The sequence below is a fragment of the Bombina bombina genome, chromosome 4, assembly GCF_027579735.1.
Source record: "Bombina bombina isolate aBomBom1 chromosome 4, aBomBom1.pri, whole genome shotgun sequence".
Taxonomy (NCBI): Eukaryota; Metazoa; Chordata; class Amphibia; order Anura; family Bombinatoridae; genus Bombina; species Bombina bombina.
In genome coordinates this window covers 1,076,102,092-1,076,129,422 of record NC_069502.1, presented here as the reverse complement: position 1 = coordinate 1,076,129,422, position 27,331 = coordinate 1,076,102,092, and the positions used below count along the sequence as shown (strand labels likewise).

General features: G+C 39.2%; 1 protein-coding gene across 1 annotated transcript in view; it reads left to right on the top strand.

Moving 5' to 3' along the window:
* Window positions 1-27,331, top strand: part of MSH2 (mutS homolog 2) — a gene marked incomplete in the record, with an annotated part of 816,329 nt that overhangs the window by 517,359 nt on the left and 271,639 nt on the right. Inside the window, 1 exon segment of the mRNA XM_053712233.1 lies at window positions 26,443-26,593. Coding sequence (XP_053568208.1) covers window positions 26,443-26,593 — 151 coding nt within the window.

Here is a 27,331-nt window from a genome sequence, read left to right as displayed (position 1 = left end):
GTGGCATACATCAATCATCAAGGAGGGACTCACAGTCCTCTGGCTATGAAAGAAGTATCTCGAATTTTGGTTTGGGCGGAATCCAGCTCCTGTCTAATCTCTGCGGTTCATATCCCAGGTGTAGACAATTGGGAAGCGGATTATCTCAGTCGCCAAACGTTGCATCCGGGCGAATGGTCTCTTCACCTAGAGGTATTTCTTCAGATTGTTCAAATGTGGGAACTTCCAGAAATAGATCTGATGGCGTCCCATCTAAACAAGAAACTTCCCAGGTATCTGTCCAGATCCCGGGATCCTCAGGCGGAGGCAGTGGATGCATTATCACTTCCTTGGAAGTATCATCCTGCCTATATCTTTCCGCCTCTAGTTCTTCTTCCAAGAGTAATCTCCAAGATTCTGAAGGAATGCTCGTTTGTTCTGCTGGTAGCTCCGGCATGGCCTCACAGGTTTTGGTATGCGGATCTTGTCCGGATGGCCTCTTGCCAACCGTGGACTCTTCCGTTAAGACCAGACCTTCTGTCACAAGGTCCTTTTTTCCATCAGGATCTGAAATCCTTAAATTTAAAGGTATGGAGATTGAACGCTTGATTCTTGGTCAAAGAGGTTTCTCTGACTCTGTGATTAATACTATGTTACAGGCTCGTAAATCTGTATCTCGAGAGATATATTATAGAGTCTGGAAGACTTATATTTCTTGGTGTCTTTCTCATCATTTTTCCTGGCATTCTTTTAGAATACCAAGAATTTTACAGTTCCTTCAGGATGGTTTAGATAAGGGTTTGTCCGCAAGTTCTTTGAAAGGACAAATCTCTGCTCTTTCTGTTCTTTTTCACAGAAAGATTGCTATTCTTCCTGATATTCATTGTTTTGTACAAGCTTTGGTTCGTATAAAACCTGTCATTAAGTAAATTTCTCCTCCTTGGAGTTTGAATTTGGTTCTGGGAGCTCTTCAAGCTCCTCCGTTTGAACCTATGCATTCATTGGACATTAAATTACTTTCTTGGAAAGTTTTGTTCCTTTTGGCCATCTCTTCTGCCAGAAGAGTTTCTGAATTATCTGCTCTTTCTTGTGAGTCTCCTTTTCTGATTTTTCATCAGGATAAGGCGGTGTTGCGAACTTCTTTTGAATTTTTACCTAAAGTTGTGAATTCCAACAACATTAGTAGAGAAATTGTGGTTCCTTCATTATGTCCTAATCCTAAGAATTCTAAGGAGAAATCGTTGCATTCTTTGGATGTTGTTAGAGCTTTGAAATATTATGTTGAAGCTACGAAATCTTTTCGTAAGACTTCTAGTCTATTTGTTATCTTTTCCGGTTCTAGAAAAGGCCAGAAAGCTTCTGCCATTTCTTTGGCATCTTGGTTGAAATCTTTAATTCATCTTGCCTATGTTGAGTCGGGTAAAACTCCGCCTCAGAGAATTACAGCTCATTCTACTAGGTCAGTTTCTACTTCCTGGGCGTTTAGGAATGAAGCTTCGGTTGACCAGATCTGCAAAACAGCAACTTGGTCCTCTTTGCATACTTTTACTAAATTCTACCATTTTGATGTATTTTCTTCTTCTGAAGCAGTTTTTGGTAGAAAAGTACTTCAGGCAGCGGTTTCAGTTTGAATCTTCTGCTTATGTTTTTCGTTAAACTTTATTTTGGGTGTGGATTATTTTCATCAGGAATTGGCTGTCTTTATTTTATCCCTCCCTCTCTAGTGACTCTTGTGTGGAAAGATCCACATCTTGGGTAGTCATTATCCCATACGTCACTAGCTCATGGACTCTTGCTAATTACATGAAAGAAAACATAATTTATGTAAGAACTTACCTGATAAATTCATTTCTTTCATATTAGCAAGAGTCCATGAGGCCCGCCCTTTTTTTGTGGTGGTTATGATTTTGTATAAAGCACAATTATTCCAATTCCTTATTTTATATGCTTTCGCACTTTTTTATCACCCCACTTCTTGGCTATTCGTTAAACTGAATTGTGGGTGTGGTGAGGGGTGTATTTATAGGCATTTTGAGGTTTGGGAAACTTTGCCCCTCCTGGTAGGAATGTATATCCCATACGTCACTAGCTCATGGACTCTTGCTAATATGAAAGAAATGAATTTATCAGGTAAGTTCTTACATAAATTATGTTTTTTAGCCTTAAAAGGCTTGTCCTGGGGAGAGCATGGCCCTTTCCCCGGTAATTTCTGAAATAATCTCTTTCAATTCTGGCCCGAAAAGGGTCTTTCCCTTGAAAGGGATATTTAACAATTTGGATTTTGACGACACATCGGCCGACCATTACTTGAGCCAAAGCGCTCTGCGTGCCATAATGGCGAAGCCTGAATTTTTTGCCGCCAACTTAGCTAATTGAAAAGCGGCATCTGTGATAAATGAATTAACCAGCTTTAGAGCCTTAATTCTATCCATAATTTCGTCATATGACTCCTCCAGCGCCTCAAACCAGAAAGCCGCTGTAGTAGTTACAGGAACAATGCAGGCCATAGGTTGGAGAAGAAAGCCTTTTTGAACAAAGATTTTCTTAAGTAAACCTAACTTTTTATCCATAGGAACTTTAAAAGCACAACTGTCTTCAATTGGTATGGTTGTGCGCTTAGCAAGTGTCGAAACAGCCCCCTCTACCTTAGGGACCGTCTGCCACGAGTCCCGCCTAGGGTCAGTTATGGGGAACATTTTCTTAAAAATAGGAGGGGGGGCAAAAGGGACACCTGGCCTATCCCACTCCCTAGTAACAATATCCGCAACCCTCTCAGGGATCGGAAATGCATCAGTGTATACAGGAACCTCTAGGTACTTGTCCATTTTAAACAACTTCTCTGGGACCACCATAGGGTCACAATCATCCAGAGGAGCTAATACCTCGCTGAGCAAAACTCTGAGGTGTTCCAATTTAAATTTAGATGCTAATGAATCTGACTCTGCCCGATGAGAAACCTTTCCTGAATCGGAAATTTCTCCCTCAGACATCAAATCCCTCACCTCCATTTCAGAGCGTTGTGAGGGTACATCAGATAAGGCTACCAAAGCTTCAGACTGCTCATAATCTGTTCTTAAAACAGAGCTATCACGCTTTGTAGGAAAAACTGGCAGTTTGGATAGACAGGCCGCAAGGGAATTATCCATAACTGTCGCTAGTTGTTGCAGTGTAATAGAGGCAGACGCACTAGAGGCACTAAGCGTCGCTTGCGCAAGCGTAACTGGTTGTGACACATGGGGAGAGGTAAACGGACTATCCTCATTACCTTCAGTCTGAGAATCATCTTGGGCCACATTTTTAAGTGCAACAATATGATCTTTAAAGTGTATAGACATATTAGTGCAATTGGGACACATTCTGAGAGGGGGTTCCACCATGGATTCTAAACACATTGAACAAGGATTTCTTTCATGTAATTGGCAAGAGTCCATGAGACATATGGGATATACAATCCTACCAGGAGGGGCAAAGTTTCCCAAACCTCAAAATGCCTATAAATACACCCCTCACCACACCCACAATTCAGTTTTACAAACTTTGGCTCCTATGGAGGTGGTGAAGTAAGTTTGTGCTAAGATTTCTACGTTGATATGCGCTTCTCAGCATTGTTGAAGCCCGATTCCTCTGAGTACAGCGAATGTCAGAGGGACGTGAAGGGAGTATCACCTATTGAATACGATGATTTCCCTAACGGGGGTCTTTTTCATGGGTTCTCTGTTATCGGTCGTAGAGATTTATCTCCTACCTCCCTTTTCAGATCGACGATATACTCTCAAATTTACCATTACCTCTACTAAAGAACTGTTTTAGTACTGGTTTGGCTATCTGCTATATGTGGATGGGTGTCTTTTGGTAAGTATGTTCATTTACTTAAGACACTCTCAGCTATGGTTTGGCACTTTATGCAAATTATATAAAGTTCTAAATATATGTATTGTACTTATATTTGCCATGAGTCAGGTTCATGTATTTCCTTCTGCAGACTGTCAGTTTCATATTTGGGAATATAAACACTTTAAGAAATTTTTTCTTACCTGGGGTTTAGTCTTTTTCAATTTGACTACTTTTGCATTTGCGGGTATTAGGCCTGCGGGTGCGTCAAATGTTAGACTTTATTGCGTCATTTTTGGCGCGGGAAATTACGTTTTTGACGCAACTTCGTAATTTCCGGCGTCATACGTGACGTCGAGACCTTTCACACAGCGGCGTCATTAGTGAGGCAAGTGTGTCATTTCCGGTCATTTTTGGCGCCAAAAAAGTTTACGTTACGCTATGCGTCATACTTGGCGCCAATTTTTCTTCATTATTTCAATACCCCATTGTTGTTTGCCTCCTGCTTTCTTTTCTATCAAGAGGCCTATGCTTTTGCATTTTTTCCCATTCCTGAAACTGTCATTTAAGGAAATAGATCATTTTGCTTTATATGTTGTTTTTTCTCTTACATTGAGCAAGATGTCCCAATCTGATCCTGTCTCTGAAGTTTCTGCTGGAACATTGCTGCCTGACATCGGTTCTACCAGAGTTAAGTGCATTTGTTGTAAAATTGTAGAAATTATTCCACTGAATGTCATTTGTAATAGTTGTCGTGATAAACTTTTACATGCAGATAGTGTTTCTATCAGTAATAGTACATTGCCAGTTGCAGTTCCTTCAACTTCTAATGTGCATGATATACCTGTAAATTTTAAAGAATTTGTTTCTGAATCTATTATGAAGGCTTTATCTGCATTTCCACCTTCTAATAAACGTAAAAGGTCTTTTAAAACTTCTCATTTAGCTGATGAAATTTCAAATGACCAACAACATAATAATTCATCCTCTTCTGATGAGGATCTATCTGAAACAGAAGATCCTTCCTCAGATATTGACACTGACAAATCTACTTATTTATTTAAAATAGAGTATATGCGTTATTTATTAAAAGAAGTGTTAATTACTTTGGATATTGAGGTAACCAGTCCTATTGACGTTCAGTCTAATAAACGTTTAAATGCTGTTTTTAAACCTCCTGTGGTTTCTCCAGGTGTTTTTCCCATTCCTGAGGCTATTTCTGATATGATTTCTAGGGAATGGAATAAGCCAGGTACTTCCTTTATTCCTTCTTCAAGGTTTAAGAAATTGTATCCTTTACCAGCAAAATCTATAGAGTTTTCGGAAAAAATCCCCAAAGTTGATGGGGCTATTTCTACTCTTGCTAAATGTACCACTATTCCTATGGAAGATAGCACTTCCTTTAAGGATCCTTTAGATAGCTTGAATCTTATCTAAGGAAGGCCTATTTATATTCAGGTCATCTTCTCAGACCTGCTATTTCTTTGGGTGATGTTGCGGCTACATCAACTTTCTGGTTGGAAAATTTAGCGCAACATGAATTGGATTCTGACATATTTAGCATTGTTCGCCTACTGCAACATGCTAATCATTTTATTTGTGATGCCATTTTTGATATTATCAAAATTGATGTTAGATCCATGTCTTTAGCTGTATTAGCTAGAAGAGCTTTGTGGCTTAAATCTTGGAATGCTGATATGACATCTAAATCTAGATTACTATCTCTTTCTTTGCAAGGTAATAATTTATTTGGTTCTTAGTTGGATTCTATTATTTCAACTATCACTGGAGGAAAAGGAGTTTTTTTGCCTCATGATAAAAAAAACCTAAGGGCAAATCTAAGGCTTCTAACCGTTTTCGTTCCTTTTGTCAGAATAAGGAACAAAAACTCAATCCTCCTTCCAAGGAATCTGCTTCCAGTTGGAAGCCTTCCTCAATTTGGAATAATTCCAAGCCATTTAGGAAACCAAAGTCTGCCCCTAAGTCCGCATGAAGGTGCGGCCCTCATTCCAGCTCAGCTGATAGGGGGCAGATTAAGGTTTTTCAAGGATTGTTGGATAAAATCTGTCCAAAATCATTGGATTCAGAGCATTGTCTCTCAAGGGTATCGAATAGGATTCAAAGTAAGACCTCCTGTGAGAAGATTTTTTCTCACACATTCCTGTAAATCCAGTAAAAGCTCAGGCTTTTCTGAAGTGTGTTTCAGACCTGGAGTCTTCAGGGGTAATCATGCCAGTTCCTCCTCAGGAACAAGGTTTGGGGTTTTATTCAAACCTATTCATTGTACCAAAGAAAGAAAATTTGTTCAGACCAGTTCTGGATCTGAAAATTTTGAATAGTTATGTAAGAGTACCAACTTTCAAGATGGTGACTAGAAGGACTATTCTGCCTTTTGTTCAGCAAGGACATTATATGTCCACAATAGACTTGCAGGATGCATACCTTCATATTCCGATTCTTCCAGAACACTATCAGTTTCTGAGATTCTCTTTTCTAGACAAGCATTACCAATTTGTTGCTCTTCCATTTGGCCTAGCAACAGCTCCAAGAATCTTTTCAAAGGTGCTGGGTGCCCTACTATCTGTAATCAGAGAACAGGGTATTGCAGTGTTTCCTTATTTGGACGATATCTTGGTACTAGCTCAGTCTTTACATACTGCAGAATCTCACATGAATCAACTATTGTTGTTTCTTCGGTTGGAGGATCAATTTACCAAAAAGTTTGATTCCTCAGACAAGGGTCACCTTTTTAGGCTTCCAGATAGATTCAGTGTCCATGACTCTGTCTCTAACAGACAAGAGACGTTTAAGATTGGTCGCAGCATGTCGGCTCCTTCAGTCTCAGTCATTCCCTTCAGTGGCTATGTGCATGGAAGTTTTAGGTCTCATGACTGCAGCATCGGACGCAATCCCCTTTGCTCGTTTTCACATGAGACCTCTACAGCTTTGTATGCTGAATCAATGGTGCAGGGATTATGCAAAGATATCACAATTAATATCCTTGAATCCCAATGTATGACACTCTCTGACATGGTGGATAGATCACCATCGTTTGGTTCAAGGGGCTTCTTTTGTTCGCCCAACCTGGACTGTGATCACAACAGATGCGAGTCTTTCAGGTTGGGGAGCTGTTTGGGGGTCTCTGACAGCACAAGGGGTTTGGAAATCTCAAGAGGCGAGATTACCAATAAATATTTTAGAACTCCGTGCAATTCTCAGGGCTCTTCAGTTCTGGCCTCTACTAAAGAGAGAACCGTTCATTTGTTTTCAGACAGACAATATCACAACTGTGGCTTATGTCAATCATCAGGGTGGGACTCACAGTCCCCAAGCTATGACAGAAGTATCTCGGATACTTGCTTGGGCGGAATCCAGCTCCTGTCTAATCTCTGCGGTGCATATCCCAGGTGTAGACAATTGGGAGGCGGATTATCTCATCCGCCAGACTTTACATCCAGGGGAGTGGTCTCTCCATCCAGATGTGTTTTCTCAGATTGTTCAGATGTGGGGGCTTCCAGAAATAGATCTTATGGCCTCTCATCTAAACAAGAAACTTCCCAGATACCTGTCCAGGTCCAGGGATGTTCAGGCGGAAGCAGTGGATGCGCTGACACTTCCTTGGTGTTACATCCTGCTTACATCTTCCCGCCTCTAGTTCTCCTTCCAAGAGTGATTTCCAAAATCATCATGGAACAGTCTTTTGTGTTGCTGGTGGCTCCAGCATGGCCACACAGGTTTTGGTATGCGGATCTGGTTCGGCTGTCCAGTTGCCCGCCTTGGCCACTTCTGTTACGGCCAGACCTACTATCTCAAGGTCCGTTTTTCCATCAGGATCTCAAATCATTAAATTGGAAGGTATGGAAATTGAACGCTTAGTTCTAAGTCATAGAGGTTTCTCTGATTCAGTGATTAATACTATGTTACAAGCTCGTAAATCTGTCTCTAGAAAGATTTATTATAGAATTTGGAAGACTTACATTTCATGGTGTTCTCATAATTTCTCCTGGCATTCTTTTAGAATTCCTAGAATTTTGCAGTTTCTTCAGGATGGTTTGGATAAGGGTTTGTCTGCAAGTTCCTTGAAAGGACAAATCTCCGCTCTTTCTGTTTTATTTCACAGAAAAATTGCTATACTTCCTGATATACACTGTTTTGTACAGGCTTTAGTTCGTATTAAGCCTGTCATTAAGTCAATTTCTCCTCCTTGGAGTCTTAATTTGGTTCTGAGGGCTTTACAGGCTCCTCCATTTGAACCTATGCATTCTTTGGACATTAAACTACTTTCTTGGAAAGTGTTGTTCCTTTTGGCTATCTCTTCTGCTAGAAGAGTTTCTGAGCTATCTGCTCTTTCTTGTGAGTCTCCTTTTCTGATTTTTCATCAGGATAAGGCAGTTTTGCAGACTTCTTTTCAATTTTTACCTAAGGTTGTGAATTCTAACAACATTAGTAGAGAAATTGTTGTCCCTTCTTTATGTCCTAATCCTAAGAATTCTTTGGAGAGATCCTTACATTCTTTGGATGTTGTAAGAGCTTTGAAATATTATGTGGAAGCTACTAAAAATTTCAGGAAGACTTCTAGTCTATTTGTTTTATTTTCTGGTCCTAGGAAAGGTCAGAAAGCTTCTGCTATTTCTTTGGCTTCTTGGTTGAAACTTTTGATTCATCAAGCTTATTTGGAGTCGGGTCAAACCCCGCCTCAGAGAATTACAGCTCATTCTACTAGATCAGTCTCTACTTCATGGGCTTTTAAGAATGAAGCTTCAGTTGATCAGATTTGCAAAGCAGCCACTTGGTCCTCTTTGCATACATTTACTAAATTCTACCGTTTTGATGTATTTGCTTCTTCGGAAGCAGTTTTTGGTAGAAAAGTTCTTCAGGCAGCTGTTTCAGTTTGATTCTTCTGCTTTTTGATTTAAGTTTTTTTCTTTCAAAAGTGAAAATAACTTATTTTTGGGTTGTGGATTATTTTCTCAGCGGAATATGGCTGTTTGTTGTTTTATTCCCTCCCTCTCTAGTGACTCTTGAGTGGAAGACTCCACATCTTGGGTATTGATATCCCATATGTCACTAGCTCATGGACTCTTGCCAATTACATGAAAGAAAACATAATTTATGTAAGAACTTCCTGGACTTTTAAGAATGAAGCTTCTGTTGATCAGATTTGCAAAGCAACGACTTGGTCTTCTTTGCATACGTTTACTAAATTCTACTATTTTTGTTTTCTCTTCTTCAGTTTTTTTCATTATAAAAATTGAAACTTTTGATTTGGGTAGTGGATTAATTTTTCAGCGGAATTGGCTGTCTTTATTTTATCCCTCCCTCTCTAGTGACTCTTGCGTGGAAGTTCCACATCTTGGGTATCTGCTATCCCAATACGTCACTAGCTCATGGACTCATGGATGCTAATTACATGAAAGAAAACATAATTTATGTAAGAACTTACCTGATAAATTCATTTCTTTCATATTAGCAAGAGTCCATGAGGCCCACCCTTTTTATGGTGGTTATGATTTTTTGTATAAAACACAATTATTTCCAAATTTCCTTTGTTGATGCTTTCTATTCCTTTCTTTATCACCCCACTGCTTGGCTATTCGTTAAACTGAATTGTGGGTGTGGTGAGGGGTGTATTTATAGGCATTTTGAGGTTTGGGAAACTTTGCCCCTCCTGGTAGGATTGTATATCCCATATGTCACTAGCTCATGGACTCTTGCCAATATGAAAGAAATGAATTTATCAGGTAAGTTCTTACATAAATTATGTTTTTCCTTAGTGTCAGACATGTTTAACAGACTAGTAGCATACACAAGCAAGCTTGGAAAACACTTTAATCAAATAAAAAACACAATTTGAAAAAAAGTTACTGTACCTTTAAGAAATAAAAAGGGCACACAATTTGATGCTATGACTACGGCATGGGTAGCAGAAACGCGTCAGCATTAGTGACCACCATCCTGTAACTGTGTACACTGCTGTAGTGTGTTTGTTTTGTTCTGTTTGGAGTTGCTGTTTTAATCGCAATAAATATCAAGTTTGAAAGAAGCACCAAGTTGTATCGAATTTCCTCTACCTCTTTGTTCCTGGTTATTCCAAGCCAATTAGGACATTCGACTACGCTACTCCAGGTCGAGCCCCCTCACCCATCCAATAGGATTGAGAAGCGGGTCTGCACTGTGACGTCAGACGCCGACTGGAATTGGCCGCACAGTCTCACTTGATGTCGAGGATCCCTGGTTGCTTGAGCAGGGGAGCAGACAGTGAAACCGGCGATTCCGCTAACGGGCGGCTATTGCTTCCCCAGGACCATGCACAGAAGCGCCGACTCGTGAATTATAACCGTTGCTTAGGCCATTATCTCTATTGCTATGTAAAGGTTATCTGTTGAAATCGGGGTGAAGGGTGAAGCTGTGTCCGTAAACACACGGAAAGGAGAAAATAACTTTGTTGTTCTTATACTAGCTCATGGACTCTTGCCAATATGAAAGAAATTAATTTATCAGGTAAATTCTTACATAAATTATGTTACTTCATTTTTCATTCTGATAAGGTGGTGTTACGTACCAAACCTGGATTCCTTTCTAAGGTTATTTCAAATAAGAATATTAATCAGGAAATTGTTGTTCCTTCCTTGTGTCCTTACCCTTCTTCTAAGAAGGAGCGTATGTTGCATTATTTGGATGTGGTCCATGCCTTAAAGTTTTACTTACAGGCAACTAAGGATTTCCGTCAATCATCTTAATTATTCATTGTTTATTCTGGAAAGCATAGGGGTCAGATAGCTAGGGCTACCTCTCTTTCTTTTTGGCTGAGAAGTATCATCCGTCTGGCATATGAGACTGCTGGACAGCAGCCTCCTGAAATAATTACGGCTCATTCTACTAGGGCTGTGGCTTCCACATGGGCTTTTAAAAACGATGCATCTGTTGAACAGATTTGTAAGGCTGCGACTTGGTCGTCCCTTCACACTTTTTCCAAATTTTACAAATTTGATACTTTTGCTTCTACTGAGGCTATTTTTGGGAAAAAGGTTCTTCAAGCAGTGGTGCCTTCCGTTTAGGTTCCTGTCTTGTCCCTCCCTTTCATCCGTGTCCTATTGCTTTGGTATTGGTTTCCCACAAGTAAGGATGAAATCCGTGGACTCGTCATATCTTTGTAAAAGAAAAGTAAATTTATGCTTACCTGATTAATTTCTTTTACAATATGACGAGTCCACGGGCCATCCTGTTCTTTTTAAGACAGTTTTTCTTTATATTATTTGTAAACTTCAGTCACCTCTGCACCTTTTAGCCTTTCATTTTCTCTTCCTATACCTTCGGCCGAATGACTGAGGGTGGAGGGGAAGGGAGGGGCTATATATACAGCTCTGCTGTGGTGCTCTTTGCCACTTCCTGTTAGCAGGAGGTTAATATCCTTCAAGTAAGGATGAAATCCGTGGACTCGTCATATCGTAAAAGAAATTAATTTATCAGATAAGCATAAATTTACTTTTTAGATCTCAAGAGTCTAAACAAGTTTCTCAGAGTTCCATCCTTCAAGATGGAGACCATTCGGACATTTCTTCCAGTGATCCATGAGGGTCAATATATGACTATCGTGGTCTTAAAGGATGCATATCTTCATATTCCAATCCACAGAGATCCTCACCAGTTCCTGAGGTTTGTTTTCTAGAAAAAACATTTTCAGTTTGTGGCTCTTCCTTTCAGGCTGGCCATGGCACCCAGGATCTTCACGAAGGTTCTAGGGTCTCTGCTGGCGGTTCTCAGGCCGCGGGGCATTGCAGTGGCGCCTTATCTGGACGACATTCTGATCCAGACATCGTCTTATCAACTGACAGTCTCATTCCGACATTGTTCTATCCTTTCTAAGAATTCACGGGTGAAAGGTGAATCTAGAAAAGAGTTCACTAATTCCAGAGACAAGGGTTCCTTTCCTGGGAACTCTAATAGACTCTGTATCCATGAAAATCTTTTTGACGGAAGTCAGAAAGTTAAAGATTCTGAATACATGCCGATCCCTTCAGTCCAATCCTCGGCCATCAGTGGCTCAGTGCATGGAGGTAATTGGATTGATGGTGGCGGCAATGGACATCATTCCGTTTGCTCGTTTTCATCTCAGACCTCTACAACTGAGCATGCTCAGACAGTGGAATGGAGATTATGCAAATTTGTCTCCTCAGATAGATCTGGATCAGGAGACAAGGGACTCTCTTCTTTGTTGGTTGTCGCCGGATCATCTGTCCCAAGGGACGTGCTTCCGCAGACCCTCATGGGTGATATTGTCAATGGACGCCAGTCTACTATAATGGGGTACAGTCTGGAATTCCCTGAAGGCTCAGGCTGTGTGGACTCGGTCGGAGTCTCTACTTCCAATCAATATTCTGGAGTTGAGAGCAATATTCAATGCGCTTCAGGCTTGGCCTCAGTTGGCTTCGGCCAAATTCATCTGTTTTCAGTCGGACAACATCACGACTGTGGCTTACATCAATCATCAGGGAGGAACAAGGAGTTCCTTAGCGATGACAGAAGTATCCAAGATAATTTGGTAGGTGGAGGCTCACTCTTGTTATCCGTCAGCAATCTACATCCCAGGAGTGGACAACTGGGGAGCTATTTTTTGAGCAGACAGACGTTTCATCCGGGGGAATGGGAACTCCATCCAGAGGTCTTTGCCACCCTGATTCTCAGATGGGGCAGACCGGAGCTGGATCTTATGGCATCTCGTCAGAATGCCAAGCTTTCGCGATATGGATCCATGTCCAGGGATCCTCAGGCCGAACTGATAGATGCCTTGGCAGTGCCTTGGTCGTTCAACCTAGCTTATGTGTTTCCACCGTTTGCTCTCCTTCCCCGGGTGATTGCTCGGATCAAACAGGAGAGGGCTTCAGTGATTCTCATCGCTCCTGCGTGGCCTCGCAGGACTTGGTATGCCGATCTGGTGGACATGTCCTCTCTGCCACCGTGGAAGCTTCCATTGAGACAGGACCTTCTCATTCAGGGACCCTTCCATCATCAGAATCTTATTTCTCTGCAGCTGACTGCTTGGGGATTGAACGCTTGATTTTATCTAAGCGAGGGTTCTCTGATTCGGTCATTGATACCTTGATCCAGGCACGTAAGCCTGTTACTAGAAAGATTTACCATAAGATATGGCGTAAATATCTATATTGGTGTGAATCCAAGGGCTACTCATGGAGTAAGATTAGGATTCCTAGGATTTTATCTTTTCTCCAAGAAGGATTGGAGAAAGGGTTATCAGTAAGTTCCTTAAAGGGACAGATTTCTGCTTTATCTATTTTGCTGCACAAACTTCTGGCAGATATTCTGGATGTTCAATCGTTTTGTCAGGCTCTGACTAGAATCAGGCCTGTGTTTAGACCTATTGCTCCTCCTTGGAGTTTGAATTTAGTTCTGAGCTTTCGGCTTTACAATATGATTCACCTTACCTTATTTTTCATTCCTATAAGGTAGTGTTACATACCAAACCTGGTTTTCTTCCTAAGGTTGTTTCCAACAAAAATATTAATCAGGAAATTATTGTTCCTTCATTGTGTCCTAATCCTCCGAAGAAGGAGCGTCTGCTACATAACTTGGACATGGTCCGTGCCCTGAAGTTTTACTTGCAGACGACTAAGGATTTTCGTCAATCATCTTCATTATTTGTTGTTTTTTCTGGAAAACGTAGGGGTCAGAAGGCTACGGCTACCTCTTTCTTTTTGGCTGAAGAGTATCATCCGTTTTGCATATGAGACTGCTGGACAGCAGCCTCCTGAAAGAATTACGGCTCATTCTACTAGGGCTGTGGCTTCCTCATGGGCATTTAAAAATGATGCTTCTGTTGAACAGATTTGCAAGGCTGCAACTTGGTCGTCTCCTCACACTTTTTCCAAATTTTACAAATTTGATACTTTTGCCTCGTCCGAGGCTGTTTTTGGGAGAAAGGTTCTTCAAGCAGTGGTGCCTTTTGTTTAGGTTTCCTGTCTTGTCCCTCCCCTTCATCCGTGTCCTATAGCTTTGGTATTGTATCCCATAAGTAAGGATGAAATCCGTGGACTCGTCATATCTTGTAAAAGAAAACGAAATGTATGCTTACCTGATAAATGTATTTCTTTTTTTTTTTTCTTTCTTTTTTTTTCATTTTATTGAATATATAATACTACAACATAAATTTATACAACAACACAGATATTGCAGGTAACATATCTGGAGACACAGCTCCGGGTAACTGTTCATCTGAAAAATCTGATGGCTTATAAACAACAAACAGAATGGATATAATCAAACACAAATTCCTATCATCTTTATACTGGGGAGAAAAAAAGAGAAGAAAAAAAAAAAAAAAAAAAAAAACCCACTTGTCAAAACCTGACAGGACATAGTATAATTGAATTTCTACCCTGTATAACTAAAAAAGCATAAACAATTAGTGATTTACTATTACCTTTTCCTGTAATATTCCCCTCTCTTTTCTTTCCCTTTCCTCTCCCTTTCTTTCACTCCATCCTCTTTCTTGAGTGCCAACGAGCAACGAAAGCCAAACAGACAACAACAACCTCAAAAACAAAACAAAACATGACAAAAAAAAAAAAAAAAACATACCTAAACAAAAATATTCGCTCTCGGTCCCCGCCCCCCCCCCTCCACCCCCCCCCCACTCTCCCCGGACGCCACCGACTAGGAATCCCCTATATTACGGTCAATCCAAGTATGTGGAAAAACATTAAGTAGCGTTAATTCCGCAAAACTTGCTGACGAAAGGAACGGGGAAAGAATCCGCTTCTGTAAGGGATATGAAAAAGACAGAATAACGGGCGACCATCTCCAAAGAAACTGCTTAATCCTCTGCTTCGATACCTTATAAATATGAAAAGATTCAAATAAAATTTGGTCTTGTAAGCTTCTAAAGATTATAGCTAATCCCGGAATACTCCTAGATTTCCAGTTTTTTAGAATACAGTATCTAACAGTGAGGATAATCGTATTTAAACTTTTTATAGTATTAACATTGATGGCCTCTTGTGGAGGGAATAAAAAGATAACATCTTCCGCAGATAATCCAATTGATATTTTATATAATTTGTTGAACCAGAAAATTATCTTTAACCACAATTATCTTACCATAGGGCATGTCCAAAACATATGAAGCAGATCTTCCCTGTCATGTGAACAGCGAGGGCATGCACTAACCGAAGTCGGATAAAATCTGGCGACTTTCCACGGTGAAAGATAAAAATGATTAATCCGCTTCATATGGGATTCTTTCCAAGAAGTCGGAACTATACACTTACGTAGAGAATCAAAACTCTGAGTAATCTTATCATGGTTTACCGCGGGTATTAAAGGCTGCCAGGACTTACAAATGTTCTCCCTTATTAGGAGACTCTGCTTAGACAACATGATATCATACATCATAGATATAGAAGATTTTCCTGCCACAAAATTTTGTATAAGAGGTTTAATATCCACCCAAATTGAAAAGGAAGATAGGGGCCAATTTTGAGATAAAATGAAATGACGAATTTGAAAATATGCAAAGAGATTAGATCTGGCTAGGTCAAATTTATTAAAAATAGCATCCGCCAATAATAGTTGATCATTCTCGTCAAATAACTGTTTTACATACTGTAATCCTTTATCAACCCAGACTTTAAATACTTTTTGATGTAAGCCTGGCAAAAAGTTTGGATTATTCGCAATAGGCAGCCATTCCGATAAAGAATAATCTATGTCTAATATTACACAAAATTTTTGCCAGGCTGAAACAATGTTTCTGAAAGTAATGAGACAACTAACGTTCTGGGGCAGTTTCTGGACTGAAGTATGTAGCATCGCTTTTAATGAGAATGGGGCAATCATATAATTTTCTAGCTCTACTGTTGAAACTAGGCTAGTATCAGCAAGCCAATCTATTGCTGTCTTAACCATCGCAGCCAAGTTATACAATTTAAGGTCAGGAAGCGCCAGTCCAGCCGAACCAACATTTTGCATTAATCTTGCAAGCGCGATTCGAGGCCTTTTGTTACTCCAAATAAATTTAGAAACTTGAGCATTAAAAATCTTTAAATCTTTCTTCAGTACGAATAAAGGAAGGTTCTGGAGAGGGTATAACAGCCACGGAAAGATGATCGATTTTATCAGATTAACCCTTGCTGTAATAGACAGTGGGAAAGCGGCCCAAAGACACAGATCTGACCCGATTTTCTGAAATAAGGGCTCGAAATTGGCTTTATACCAAAATTTAGGATTTTTATGCAAAACTAAACCTAGATATTTAATCACATCAACCAATTTGAATGGAATATTAAGACTAGCTAGCCGAGAACTATTTATACACATTAATTCGCTCTTTTCTAAGTTTATCTTATAACCTGAAAAAGACCTGAAAACTTCTAACACATGTAAAATTAAAGGGATGGACTGTTGGATATTGGTTAAAAATACTAACACATCATCTGCATACAGCAGCGTTTTAAGACGTTGAGTACCAAGTGGTACTCCTATCAAGACATCTCTGAATCGAATCGCTAGAGGTTCCAGTGCAATGTTGAAAAGGAGTGGAGACAGAGGGCAACCTTGCCTGGTGCCCCTTTGTAGAGTTATTTTAGGAGATAGAGACCCATTGATAAGTAGGTAGGAAATTAGGTTATGATATAATCTAAGAATAAATTGTAAAAATTCCCCTTTCAAACCAAACTTCTCCATTGCCCTAAAAAGATATTGCCATACAATCGAGTCAAAAGCTTTAACAGCGTCGAGAGAGAGGATAGCAACCTCTTGCCATAATGGCATCTTCCTTACCTTATCCACATTCCAAGCATAATCAAGAAAGTTAACCAGTTTGCGAATATTTTTTACTGGATTTCTAGCTACTATGAAACCAGTCTGGTCTGGGTGAATGATTTTATGTAAACAAATAGATACTCTTGAAGCAATGATAGCCATTAAGATCTTGTAATCTATATTCAATACCGAGATCGGCCTATAAGAGGCCAGATCTTCTGGGTTTTTTCCTTTTTTTAGAATAAGAGAGATATTGGCCGCTGAGAAGTAGCTAGAGATAGAATTATTAGACCTATAGTAGAAATTAAAAAGTTTTCCTAAAATTGGCAATAGGTCTTCACCAAGACATTTATACAGCTCTGCTGGAAACCCATCTGGTCCAGGTGCTTTATTCAACTTCAAATGATCGATGGCTTTCCTGATTTCGTCTATGGATATCGGAGCATTAATCAATATCAAATCCTTGCTACTCAATTGAGGAGTCTGTATCGAAGCCCAAAAGATATCTTGCTTATCATTATCCATCTCAACTCCAGAATACAATCGTTGATAATAAGCAGAGAAAAAAGAGAGAAAGGGAAGGGGGAAAAAAGAGAAAAAAGTCTCTTCACGTTTTTAAGCTACAACCTTTGTACTTCTATTTTGTTAGGTTCATCCCTGTATCATTTCTAGGGTCAGGGGGTGTTTACCTACCTATATATTTATCTTTCACTTTTTTGTCACGTTTTGAATGGAAAAATGTGTCACTCAGGGGAAATCTAACTCACCTAAAATGCCTGTGAAAACGAAAGACATGAAAAGCAAATCTATTGATACCAGTTTAGATAGTACAATGGAATCCAGCAGGTCTACATTTGATTCGCAAGCCCTTATTGCTAAAATATCAGAAGTGTTCTCACTGAAATTTGAAGTTATCAAGAAAGAGCTAGGCTCAATTGTTACTGAAATAGGCACATTGACTGCTGAAATAAGACAGTTTGCAGTAAGATTAACAGAAGCAGAGACTAGGATTTCTGATCTGGAAGATCAGACACATATTCAGACTGATACAATACAAAAACAAGAATCTTAAATCAAAAATATGCAGTTACGCCTGGAGGATCTTGAAGATCGCTCCAGGCATAATAATATCAGATTAGTGGGGCTTCCGGAGCAGTTAGAATATGAAGACCTAATAAAATTTACGTCCACTACACTACCCCTCGCACTTGGCATGCCTTCCCACTTAGTACCACTCACGATCGAGCGCACCCATAGAGTAGGACCCAAGAAGTCTTCTCCAGACGGAGTCATAAAGAGTAGAGTCTGTCTATTTAAACTTTTAAAATTCCAAGACAAAGTCGAGTTACTGAAATTCTTTAAAAAATCTGATCCACCAGTGTTTGGAAATAGTAGGATATTACTCTTTCAAGACTTCTCCTTTGAGACCTCGGCTAAAAGAAGACTGATGGCCCCCCATTGTACGCAATTAATTAATAAAGGGTTAAAGGCTCGTATGGTCTACCCAGCCAGAATTATAGTTGAGGATCATTCAGGCATTAGACATGTATTTGACGAGGCTACAGAAGTAAAAAAATTCATTGAGAGTAGCTAACCTCAGAAAATTTTTCTATAGAGAACAGATAGTGGTTAGGCTGCTATTTTAATTTCATAATGAGGATGATTAGATACTCAATATTAGATAGGGACTGCAAAGTTGTTATTTGTTTAACTGTTTTATGTGGGTCTTTTTTTTTTTTTTTCTCTCCCCTCTCTCTCTCCTTCGCCGCTCCCCCCGCACTGTCTCCCCCTGCGCCGCTCTCACGGTTAGCCTTGAATGGTTTACCCCTGATAAAATGGCTATTAGCCTGATCTTAGATGGCGGAAGGAATTAAGATTTTATCTTGGAATATAGGAGGGATAACCTCCCTCATTAAACGTAAACTAGTTATTAAAACATTGGCAAGGTTTAAACCTGATGTTGTGCTCCTCCAGGAGACACATCTCAATGAGCAAGAAGCGGCCAAACTGAAGATAAAGTGGGTGGGGGAAGTAGTCTCTACGACTGGGCTATCTAGAAAATGTGGGGTAGCAATTCTCTTTCATAAAGAGTTGGAGTATAAGATAGACAAGGTAGAAATAGACCCGGCTGCAAGATACATTCTTATTCAAGTCTATATAAAAAATATTAAATTTGTACTTTGTAATGTATACGCGCCAAATAAGTTCTCTAGAGAGTTTTGGGAGGAAATAAAAACTAAACTGTTTCCTTTTATTTTATTTATTAATATTAGGGGGGGATTTCAATGCTACGTTATGTCCTGTTTTAGACAGACCTTCTAATAAAAATAGATTATTATATGAAAAATATGCAAAATATTTATCACAATTTTGTGTAAGGCTTAAGTTAGTAGATGTATGGCGTTTAAAAAACCCTGATAAACAGTTATTTTCTTGTGAGTCTAAAGCTCATGGTACTTTCTCGAGAATAGATTTTTTCTTAATTTCAGACAAACTTTCCATTCAGAAACTAGAGACAGGAATTGGTGATATTACCATATCAGATCATGCAATCATTTCCTTATTTCCTACACGGTTAAAAAATAGGATTCAAACACCTAGTTTTTACTTTCCTAGATATCTGTATACTAATCCTAAATTTGTTAATTTTTTGAGATCGCTGTGGCAGCGATATTATTCTGATAACTCGGAATACTCTTATAAACCTGAAACTCTATGGGAAGCTTTTGAAGCTGTGATGCGGGGAGAAATACAAACATATATTGGTATAGACAAGAAAAAGAATAAAGCATGGGAGATGCAAATTACGTATAGTATCAGGAACTCGTATAGGAAATATTGTTTAAGGCGTACTTCGGCAAACTGGAAAAAGTATAAAGATAATAGGAAGGAAAGAGATTTGTTCCTAAAACAAAAACTATTGGAAGAAGCAAAAATAAACCTTTTTAAAGGAGTTCATGGCTCTTCTGCAAAATATTTGGCCAGACTCACTAAGGTGAGAAAAAAGAAAAACTTTATTACCGCAATTCAAACCGATAAGGGAAGATATACGGATACTAATGGGATTATCGAGGCTTTTTTTGCTTATTATCAACAATGTATTTCTTTTACGATATGACTAGTCCACGGCCCACCCTGTCATTTTCTAAGACAGGTTTTTATTTTTGTTGAACTTCACATCTGCTCCTTGGCTTTTCCTTTCTCTTCCTAACTTCGGTCGAATGACTGGGTTGGAGGGGAAGGGAGGAGCTATTTATGCAGCTCTACTGTGGAGCTCTTTGCCTCCTGCTGACCAGGAGGCGATTATCCCATAAGTAAGGATGAAATCCGTGGACTCGTCATATCGTAAAAGAAATAAATGTATCAGGTAAGCATAAATTTCCTTTTCCTACAAGTAATGAATGAATCTGTGGACTCTCCTCGTAATGATGGAAATTACATTATCAGGTAAGCATAATTTACAATTTCTTTCATGTAATTAGCAAGAGTCCATGAGCTAGTGACGTATGGGATATACATTCCTACCAGGAGGGGCAAAGTTTCCCAAACCTTAAAATGCCTATAAATACACCCCTCACCACACCCACAATTCAGTTTTACAAACTTTGCCTCCGATGGAGGTGGTGAAGTAAGTTTGTGCTAGATTCTACGTTGATATGCGCTCCGCAGCAAGTTGGAGCCCGGTTTTCCTCTCAGCGTGCAGTGAATGTCAGAGGGATGTGAGGAGAGTATTGCCTATTTGAATGCAGTGATCTCCTTCTACGGGGTCTATTTCATAGGTTCTCTGTTATCGGTCGTAGAGATTCATCTCTTACCTACCTTTTCAGATCGACGATATACTCTTATATATACCATTACCTATGCTGATTCTCGTTTCAGTACTGGTTTGGCTTTCTACAAACATGTAGATGAGTGTCCTGGGGTAAGTAAATCTTATTTTCTGTGACACTCTAAGCTATGGTTGGGCACTTTATTTATAAAGTTCTAAATATATGTATTCAAACATTTATTTGCCTTGACTCAGAATGTTCAACTTTCCTTATTTTTCAGACAGTCGGTTTCATATTTGGGATAAATGCATTTGAATTAATCATTTTTTCTTACCTTCAAAAATTTGACTCTTTTTTTCCTGTGGGCTGTTAGGCTCGCGGGGGCTGAAAATGCTTCATTTTATTGCGTCATTCTTGGCGCTGACTTTTTTGGCGCAAAAATTCTTTTTCCGTTTCCGGCGTCATACGTGTCGCCGGAAGTTGCGTCATTTTTTGACGTTATTTTGCGCCAAAAATGTCGGCGTTCCGGATGTGGCGTCATTTTTGGCGCCAAAAGCATTTAGGCGCCAAATGATGTGGGCGTCTTATTTGGCGCTAAAAAATAAGGGCGTCGCTTTTGTCTCCACATTATTTAAGTCTTATTTTTTCATTGCTTCTGGTTGCTAGAAGCTTGTTCTTTGGCATTTTTTTCCCATTCCTGAAACTGTCATTTAAGGAATTTGATCAATTTTGCTTTATATGTTGTTTTTTCTCTTACATATTGCAAGATGTCTCACGTTGCATCTGAGTCAGAAGATACTACAGGAAAATCGCTGTCTAGTGCTGGAGCTACCAAGCTAAGTGTATCTGCTATCATTTTTGGTATCTGTTTCTCCAGCTGTTGTTTGTATTGCATGTCATGACAAACTTATTAATGCAGATAAAATTTCCTTTAGTACTGTTACATTACCTGTTGCTGTTCCGTCAACATCTAATTTTCAGAGTGTTCCTGATAAACATAAGAGATTTTATTTTTTAAATCCATTAAGAAGGCTATGTCTGTTATTTCTTTTTCTAGTTTACATAAAAGTCTTTTAAAACTTCTCTTTTTTCAGATGAATTTTTTAAATGAACATCATCATTCTGATACTGATAATGGTTCTTCTGGTTCAGAGGTTTCTGTCTCAGAGGTTGATGCTGATAAATCTTTGTATTTGTTCAAGATGGAATTTATTCGTTCTTTATTTAAAGAAGTATTTAATTGCATTAGAAATAGAGGATTCTGGTCCTCTTGATACTAAATCTAAACGTTTAAATAAGGTTTTTAAATCTCCTGTAGTTATTCCAGAAGTGTTTAATCTCCCTGATGCTATTTCTGAAGTAATTTCCAGGGAATGGAATAATTTGGGTAATTCTTTTACTCCTTCTAAACGTTTAAGCAATTATATCCTGTGCCATCTGACAGATTAGAGTTTTTTGGGACAAAATCCCTAAGGTTATGGGGCTGTCTCTACTCCTGCTAAATGTGCTACTATTCCTACGGCAGATAGTAATTCATTTAAGGATCCTTTAGATAGGAAAATTGAATCCTTTCTAAGAAAAGCTTACTTATGTTCAGGTAATCTTCTTAGACCTGCTATATTTTTAGCGGATGTTGCTGCAGCTTCAACTTTTTGGTTAGAAGCTTTAGCGCAACAAGTAACAGATCATAATTTTATAGCATTATTATTATTCTATATCATGCTAATAATTTTATTGGTGATACCATCTTTTGATATCATTAGAGTTGATGTCAGGTATATGTCTCTAGCTATTTTAGCTAGAAAAGCTTTATGGATTAAACTTGGAATGCTGATATGTCTTCTAAGTCAACTTTGCTTTCCTTTTCTTTCCAGGGTAATAAATTATTATTTCAACTGTTTCTGGAAGGAAGGGAACTTTTTTACCAAAGGATAAAAAATCTAAGGTAATTTTAGGTCTAATAATCATTTTCGTTCCTTTCCTCACAATAAGGAACAAAAGCCTGATCCTTCATCCTCAGGAGCGGTATCAGTTTGGAAACTATTTCCAGTTTGGAATATATCCAAGCCTTATAGAAAACCTTTAGCCAGCTCCTAAGTACCCATGAAGGTGCGGACCTTATTCCAGCTCAGCTGGTATGGGGCAGATTACGTTTTCTTCAAAGAAATTTTGATCAATTCCGTTCTCAATTTCTGGTTTCAGAACATTGTTTCAGAAAGGTACAGAATTGGCTTTAGTTAAGGCCTCCTGCTAAGAGATTTTTTTCTTTCCCGTGTCCCAGTTAACACAGCAATGGCTCAGCATTTCTGAAATGTGTTTCAGATCTAGAGTTGGCTGGAGTAATTATGCCAGTTCCAGTTCTGGAACAGGGGCTGGGGTTTTATTTTATCTCTTCATTGTACCAAAGAAGGTCAATTCCTTCAGACCAGTTCCGGATCTATCAATATTGAATCGTTATGTAAGGATACCAACATTCAGTTTCTGTAGGACTGTCCTGCCTTTTGTTTAGCAAGGGCATTATATGTCTACAATAGATTTACAGGATGTGTATCTGCATATTCCGATTCATCCAGATCACTTTTAGTGTCTGAGATTCTCTTTTTAGACAAGCATTACCAGTTTTGTGGCTCTACCGTTTGGCTTAGCCTCAGTTCCAAGAATTTTTTTCAAAGGTTCTCGGTGCCCTTCTTTCTGTAATCAGAGAACAGGGTTTTGGTATTTCCTTATTGGACGATATCTGGATACTTGCTCAGTCTTCTCATTTTCGAAGAATCTCATACGAATCGACTTGTGTTGTTTCTTCAAGTTCATGGTTGGAGGATCAATTTACCATTCAGTTCATTGATTCCTCAGACAAGGGTAACCTTTTTAGGTTTCTAGAATAGATTCAGTGTCTATGACTCTGTCCTTGTCAGACAAGAGAAGTTAACATTGATTTCAGCTTGTCAAAACCTTCAGTCACAATTATTCCCTTTGGTAGCCTTATGCATGGAAATTTTAGGTCTTAGGACTGCCGCATCAGATGCGATCTCCTTTGCTCGTTTTCACATGCGACCTCTTCAGCTCTGTATGCTGAACCAATGGTGCAGGGATTACTCAAAGATATCTCAATTAATATCTTTAAACCGATTATACGACACTCTCTGACATGGTGGACAGATCACCATCGTTTAGTTCAGGGGGCTTCTTTGTTCTTCCGACCTGGACTATAATCTCAACAGATGCAAGTCTTACAGGTTGGGGAGCTGTGTGGGGGTATCTGACGGCACAAGGGGTTTGGGAATCTCAGGAGGTGAGATTTCCGATCAATATTTTGGAACTCCGTGCAATTTCAGAGCTCTTCAGTCTTGGCCTCTTCTGAAGAGAGAGTTGTTCATTTGTTTTCAGATAGACAATGTCACAACTGTGGCATACATCTATCATCAAGGAGGGACTCACAGTCCTCTGGCTATGAAAGAAGTATTTCGAATTTTGGTTTGGGCGGAATCCAGCTCCTGTCTAATCTCTGCGGTTCATATCCCAGGTATGGACAATTGGAAAGCGGATTATCTCAGTCGCCAAACGTTGCACCTGGGCGAATGGTCTTCACCCAGAGGTATTTCCTCAGATTGTTCAAATGTGGGAACTCCCAGAAATAGATCTGATGGCTTCTCATCTAAACAAGAAACTTCCCTGGTATCTGTCCGGATCCAGGGATCCTCGGGCGGAGGCAGTGGATGCATTATCTCTTCCTTACAAGTGTCATCCTGCCTATATCTTTCCGCCTCTAGTTCTTCTTCCAAGGGTATTCTCCAATATTCTAAAGGAATGCTCGTTTGTCCTGCTGGTAGCTCCAGCATGGCCTCACAGGTTTTGGTATGCGGATCTTGTCCGGATGGCCTCTTGCCAGCTGTGGACTCTTCCGTTAAGACCAGTCTTTCTGTCTCAAGGTTCTTTTTTCCATCAGGATCTCAAAACCTTAATTTTAAGGTGTGGAGTTTGAACGCTTGCTTCTTGGTCAAAGAGGTTTCTCTGACTCTGTGATTGATGCTATGTGACAGGCTCGTAAATCTGTATCTAGAGAGATATATTATAGAGTCTGGAAGACTTATATTTCTTCAGGATGGTTTAGATAAAGGTTTGTCCGCAAGTTTCTTGAAAGACAAATCTCTGCTCTTTCTGTTCTTTTTCACAGAAGGATTGCTAATCTTCCTGGTATTCATTGTTTTGTACAAGCTTTGGTTCGTATAAAACCTGTCATTAAGTCAATTTCTCCTTGGAGTTTGAATTTGGTTCTGGGGGCTCTTCAAGCTCCTCCTTTTGAACCCATGCATTCTTTAGTCATTATATTACTTTCTTGGAAAGTTTTGTTTCTTTTGGCCATCTCTTCTGCCAGAAGAGTCTCTGAATTATCTACTCTTTTTTGTGAGTCTCCTTTTCTGATTTTGCATCAGGATAAGGCGGTGCTGCGAACTTCTTTTGAATTTTTTACCTAAGGTTGTGAATTCTAACAACATTAGTAGAGAAATTGTGGTTCCTTCATTATGTCCTAATCCTATGAATTCTAAGGAGAAATCATTGCATTCTTTGGATGCTGTTAGAGCTTTGTAATATTATGTTGAAGCTATTAAGTCTTTCCGAAAGGCTTCTAGTCTATTTGTCATCTTTTCCGGTTCTAGAAAAAACCAGAAAGCTTCTGCCATTTCTTTGGCATCTTGGTTGAAATCTTTATTTCATCATGCCTATGTTGAGTCGGGTAACACTCCGCCTCAAAGGATTACAGCTCATTCTACTAGGTTAGTTTCTACTTCCTGGGCGTTTAAGAATGAAGCTTCGGTTGATCAGATTTGCAAAACAGCAACTTGGTCCTCTTTGCATACTTTTTCTAAATTCTACCATTTTGATGTGTTTTCTTCTTCTGAAGCAGTTTTTGGTAGAAACGTACTTCAGGCAGTGGTTTCAGTTTGAATCTTCTGCTTATGTTTTTTCATTAAAAAATTTATTCTGGGTGTGGATTATTTTCAGCAGGAATTGGCTGTCTTTATTTTATCCCTCCCTCTCTAGTGACTCTTGTGTGGAAAGATCCACATCTTGGGTAATCATTATCCCATACGTCACTAGCTCATGGACTCTTGCTAATTACATGAAAGAAAACATAATTTATGTAAGAACTTACCTGATAAATTCATTTCTTTCATATTAGCAAGAGTCCATGAGGCCCGCCCTTTTTTGTGGTGGTTTTGATTTTTTTGTATAAAGCACAATTATTCCAATTCCTTATTTTATATGCTTTCGCACTTTTTTCTTATCACCCCACTTCTTGGCTATTCGTTAAACTGAATTGTGGGTGTGGTGAGGGGTGTATTTATAGGCATTTTAAGGTTTGGGAAACTTTGCCCCTCCTGGTAGGAATGTATATCCCATACGTCACTAGCTCATGGACTCTTGCTAATATGAAAGAAATGAATTTATCAGGTAAGTTCTTACATAAATTATGTTTTTCATTCAAAAAGGATGTTTCTAAATCCCACCCTTCATGTCTTATTACTCATGGACTCTCACCTCCTGTATGAAAGAAAACATAATTTATGCTAACATAATAAATTAATTTATTTCATGGTGGTGAGAGTCTCAGACTCCACCCTTATGTTTTGTTAGGGTTCATTTTTTCCACTGCTCCTTTTATGGCGGCAATTCCTTTTTCATACCTCAATTTTCTTGGATATACATTACACTTGGGTATATGTGAGGTGGGAGTGGTTTTATAGGGCTCTTGCAGTTTGGGAATCTTTGACTCCTCTTAGTAGTAGATAAGAGTAATTCCCATGAATAATGTATCGTGGACTCTTACCACCATGAAAGAAATTAATTTATCAGGTAAGCATAAATTATCTTTTTATTGCATATCTGTGTATGATATTAAAACATATATTCTAGTTTTGATATGTATTTGTCTTTTTGGCAACTTTACCTAATCCAAAAAAGAAGACACCAACCACTACATACCCATTAGTTTTAAATATACTTTACTTTTTGTAAACTATGTAATATAAGTATAACCCTTCATTTCAGGAACATGTTTTTATTTTTTCATCTATTAAAATAGGATTGGATGCTGGAAAAAGCATAAAACTGGAATCAAACTCCCAGCTTGGGCACTATTTTCGAGTTACTTGCAAGGAAGAAAAATCTCTGAGAAACAACAAGAAATTTACCACAATTGATATACAGAAAAATGGAGTGCGATTTACAAACAGGTATAATTACACTTATGTATTCTTTCTGTCACATTACCTTGAAAGAGGTATAGAGAGCAGATGTTCTTCATAACAATATTGGAATTTCAGTCATCTAAGGTTTTCCATTTAAAGGGGAGGAGAGTCCACAGCTTCATTAATTACTGTTGGGAATTAAGAACTTGGCCACCAGGAGGAGGCAAAGACACCCCAGCCAAAGGCTTAAATACCTCCCCCACTTCCCTCATCCCCCAGTCATTCTTTGCCTTTTTTCACAGGACGATGGCAGAAAAGTGCAGAAAATCGGAGTAGTCTCTTATGGAGGGTAGTACTCTTCGCATTGGGACTGGAGTTTTAAGTAATCCTGTCCTCTCAGTGAGAGCCTGGGCGAAAGAGTCCGGAGATGCAGGGAGAGTCTTTCTGCGAAAACATCCCTACTTATATTAACTGCTCCACAAGCAATCAGTGATGACTAGTTTCGCTGCCTGCATTTTACACTCAAGTCCATGTCAGGAGCGTGGCTACTAACCTGTCACACTTGAAGGGCCGTGTTCCTGTTCCACGACGTAGATTCTGGTAATATTGTTTCATTTATTACTTAATGAGAACACGGAAGACAGGGTCAGAGTGTGACGCCTTATTATCTTTACAGAATCAAGGGTTAATATTCCTAGTAAGGGAATTATTGAACAGTGGGGGTTATGCATTATATTGTTGTGTCATTGCTGCGTTATGTGCGAGATTAAGGCTCTTGCAATG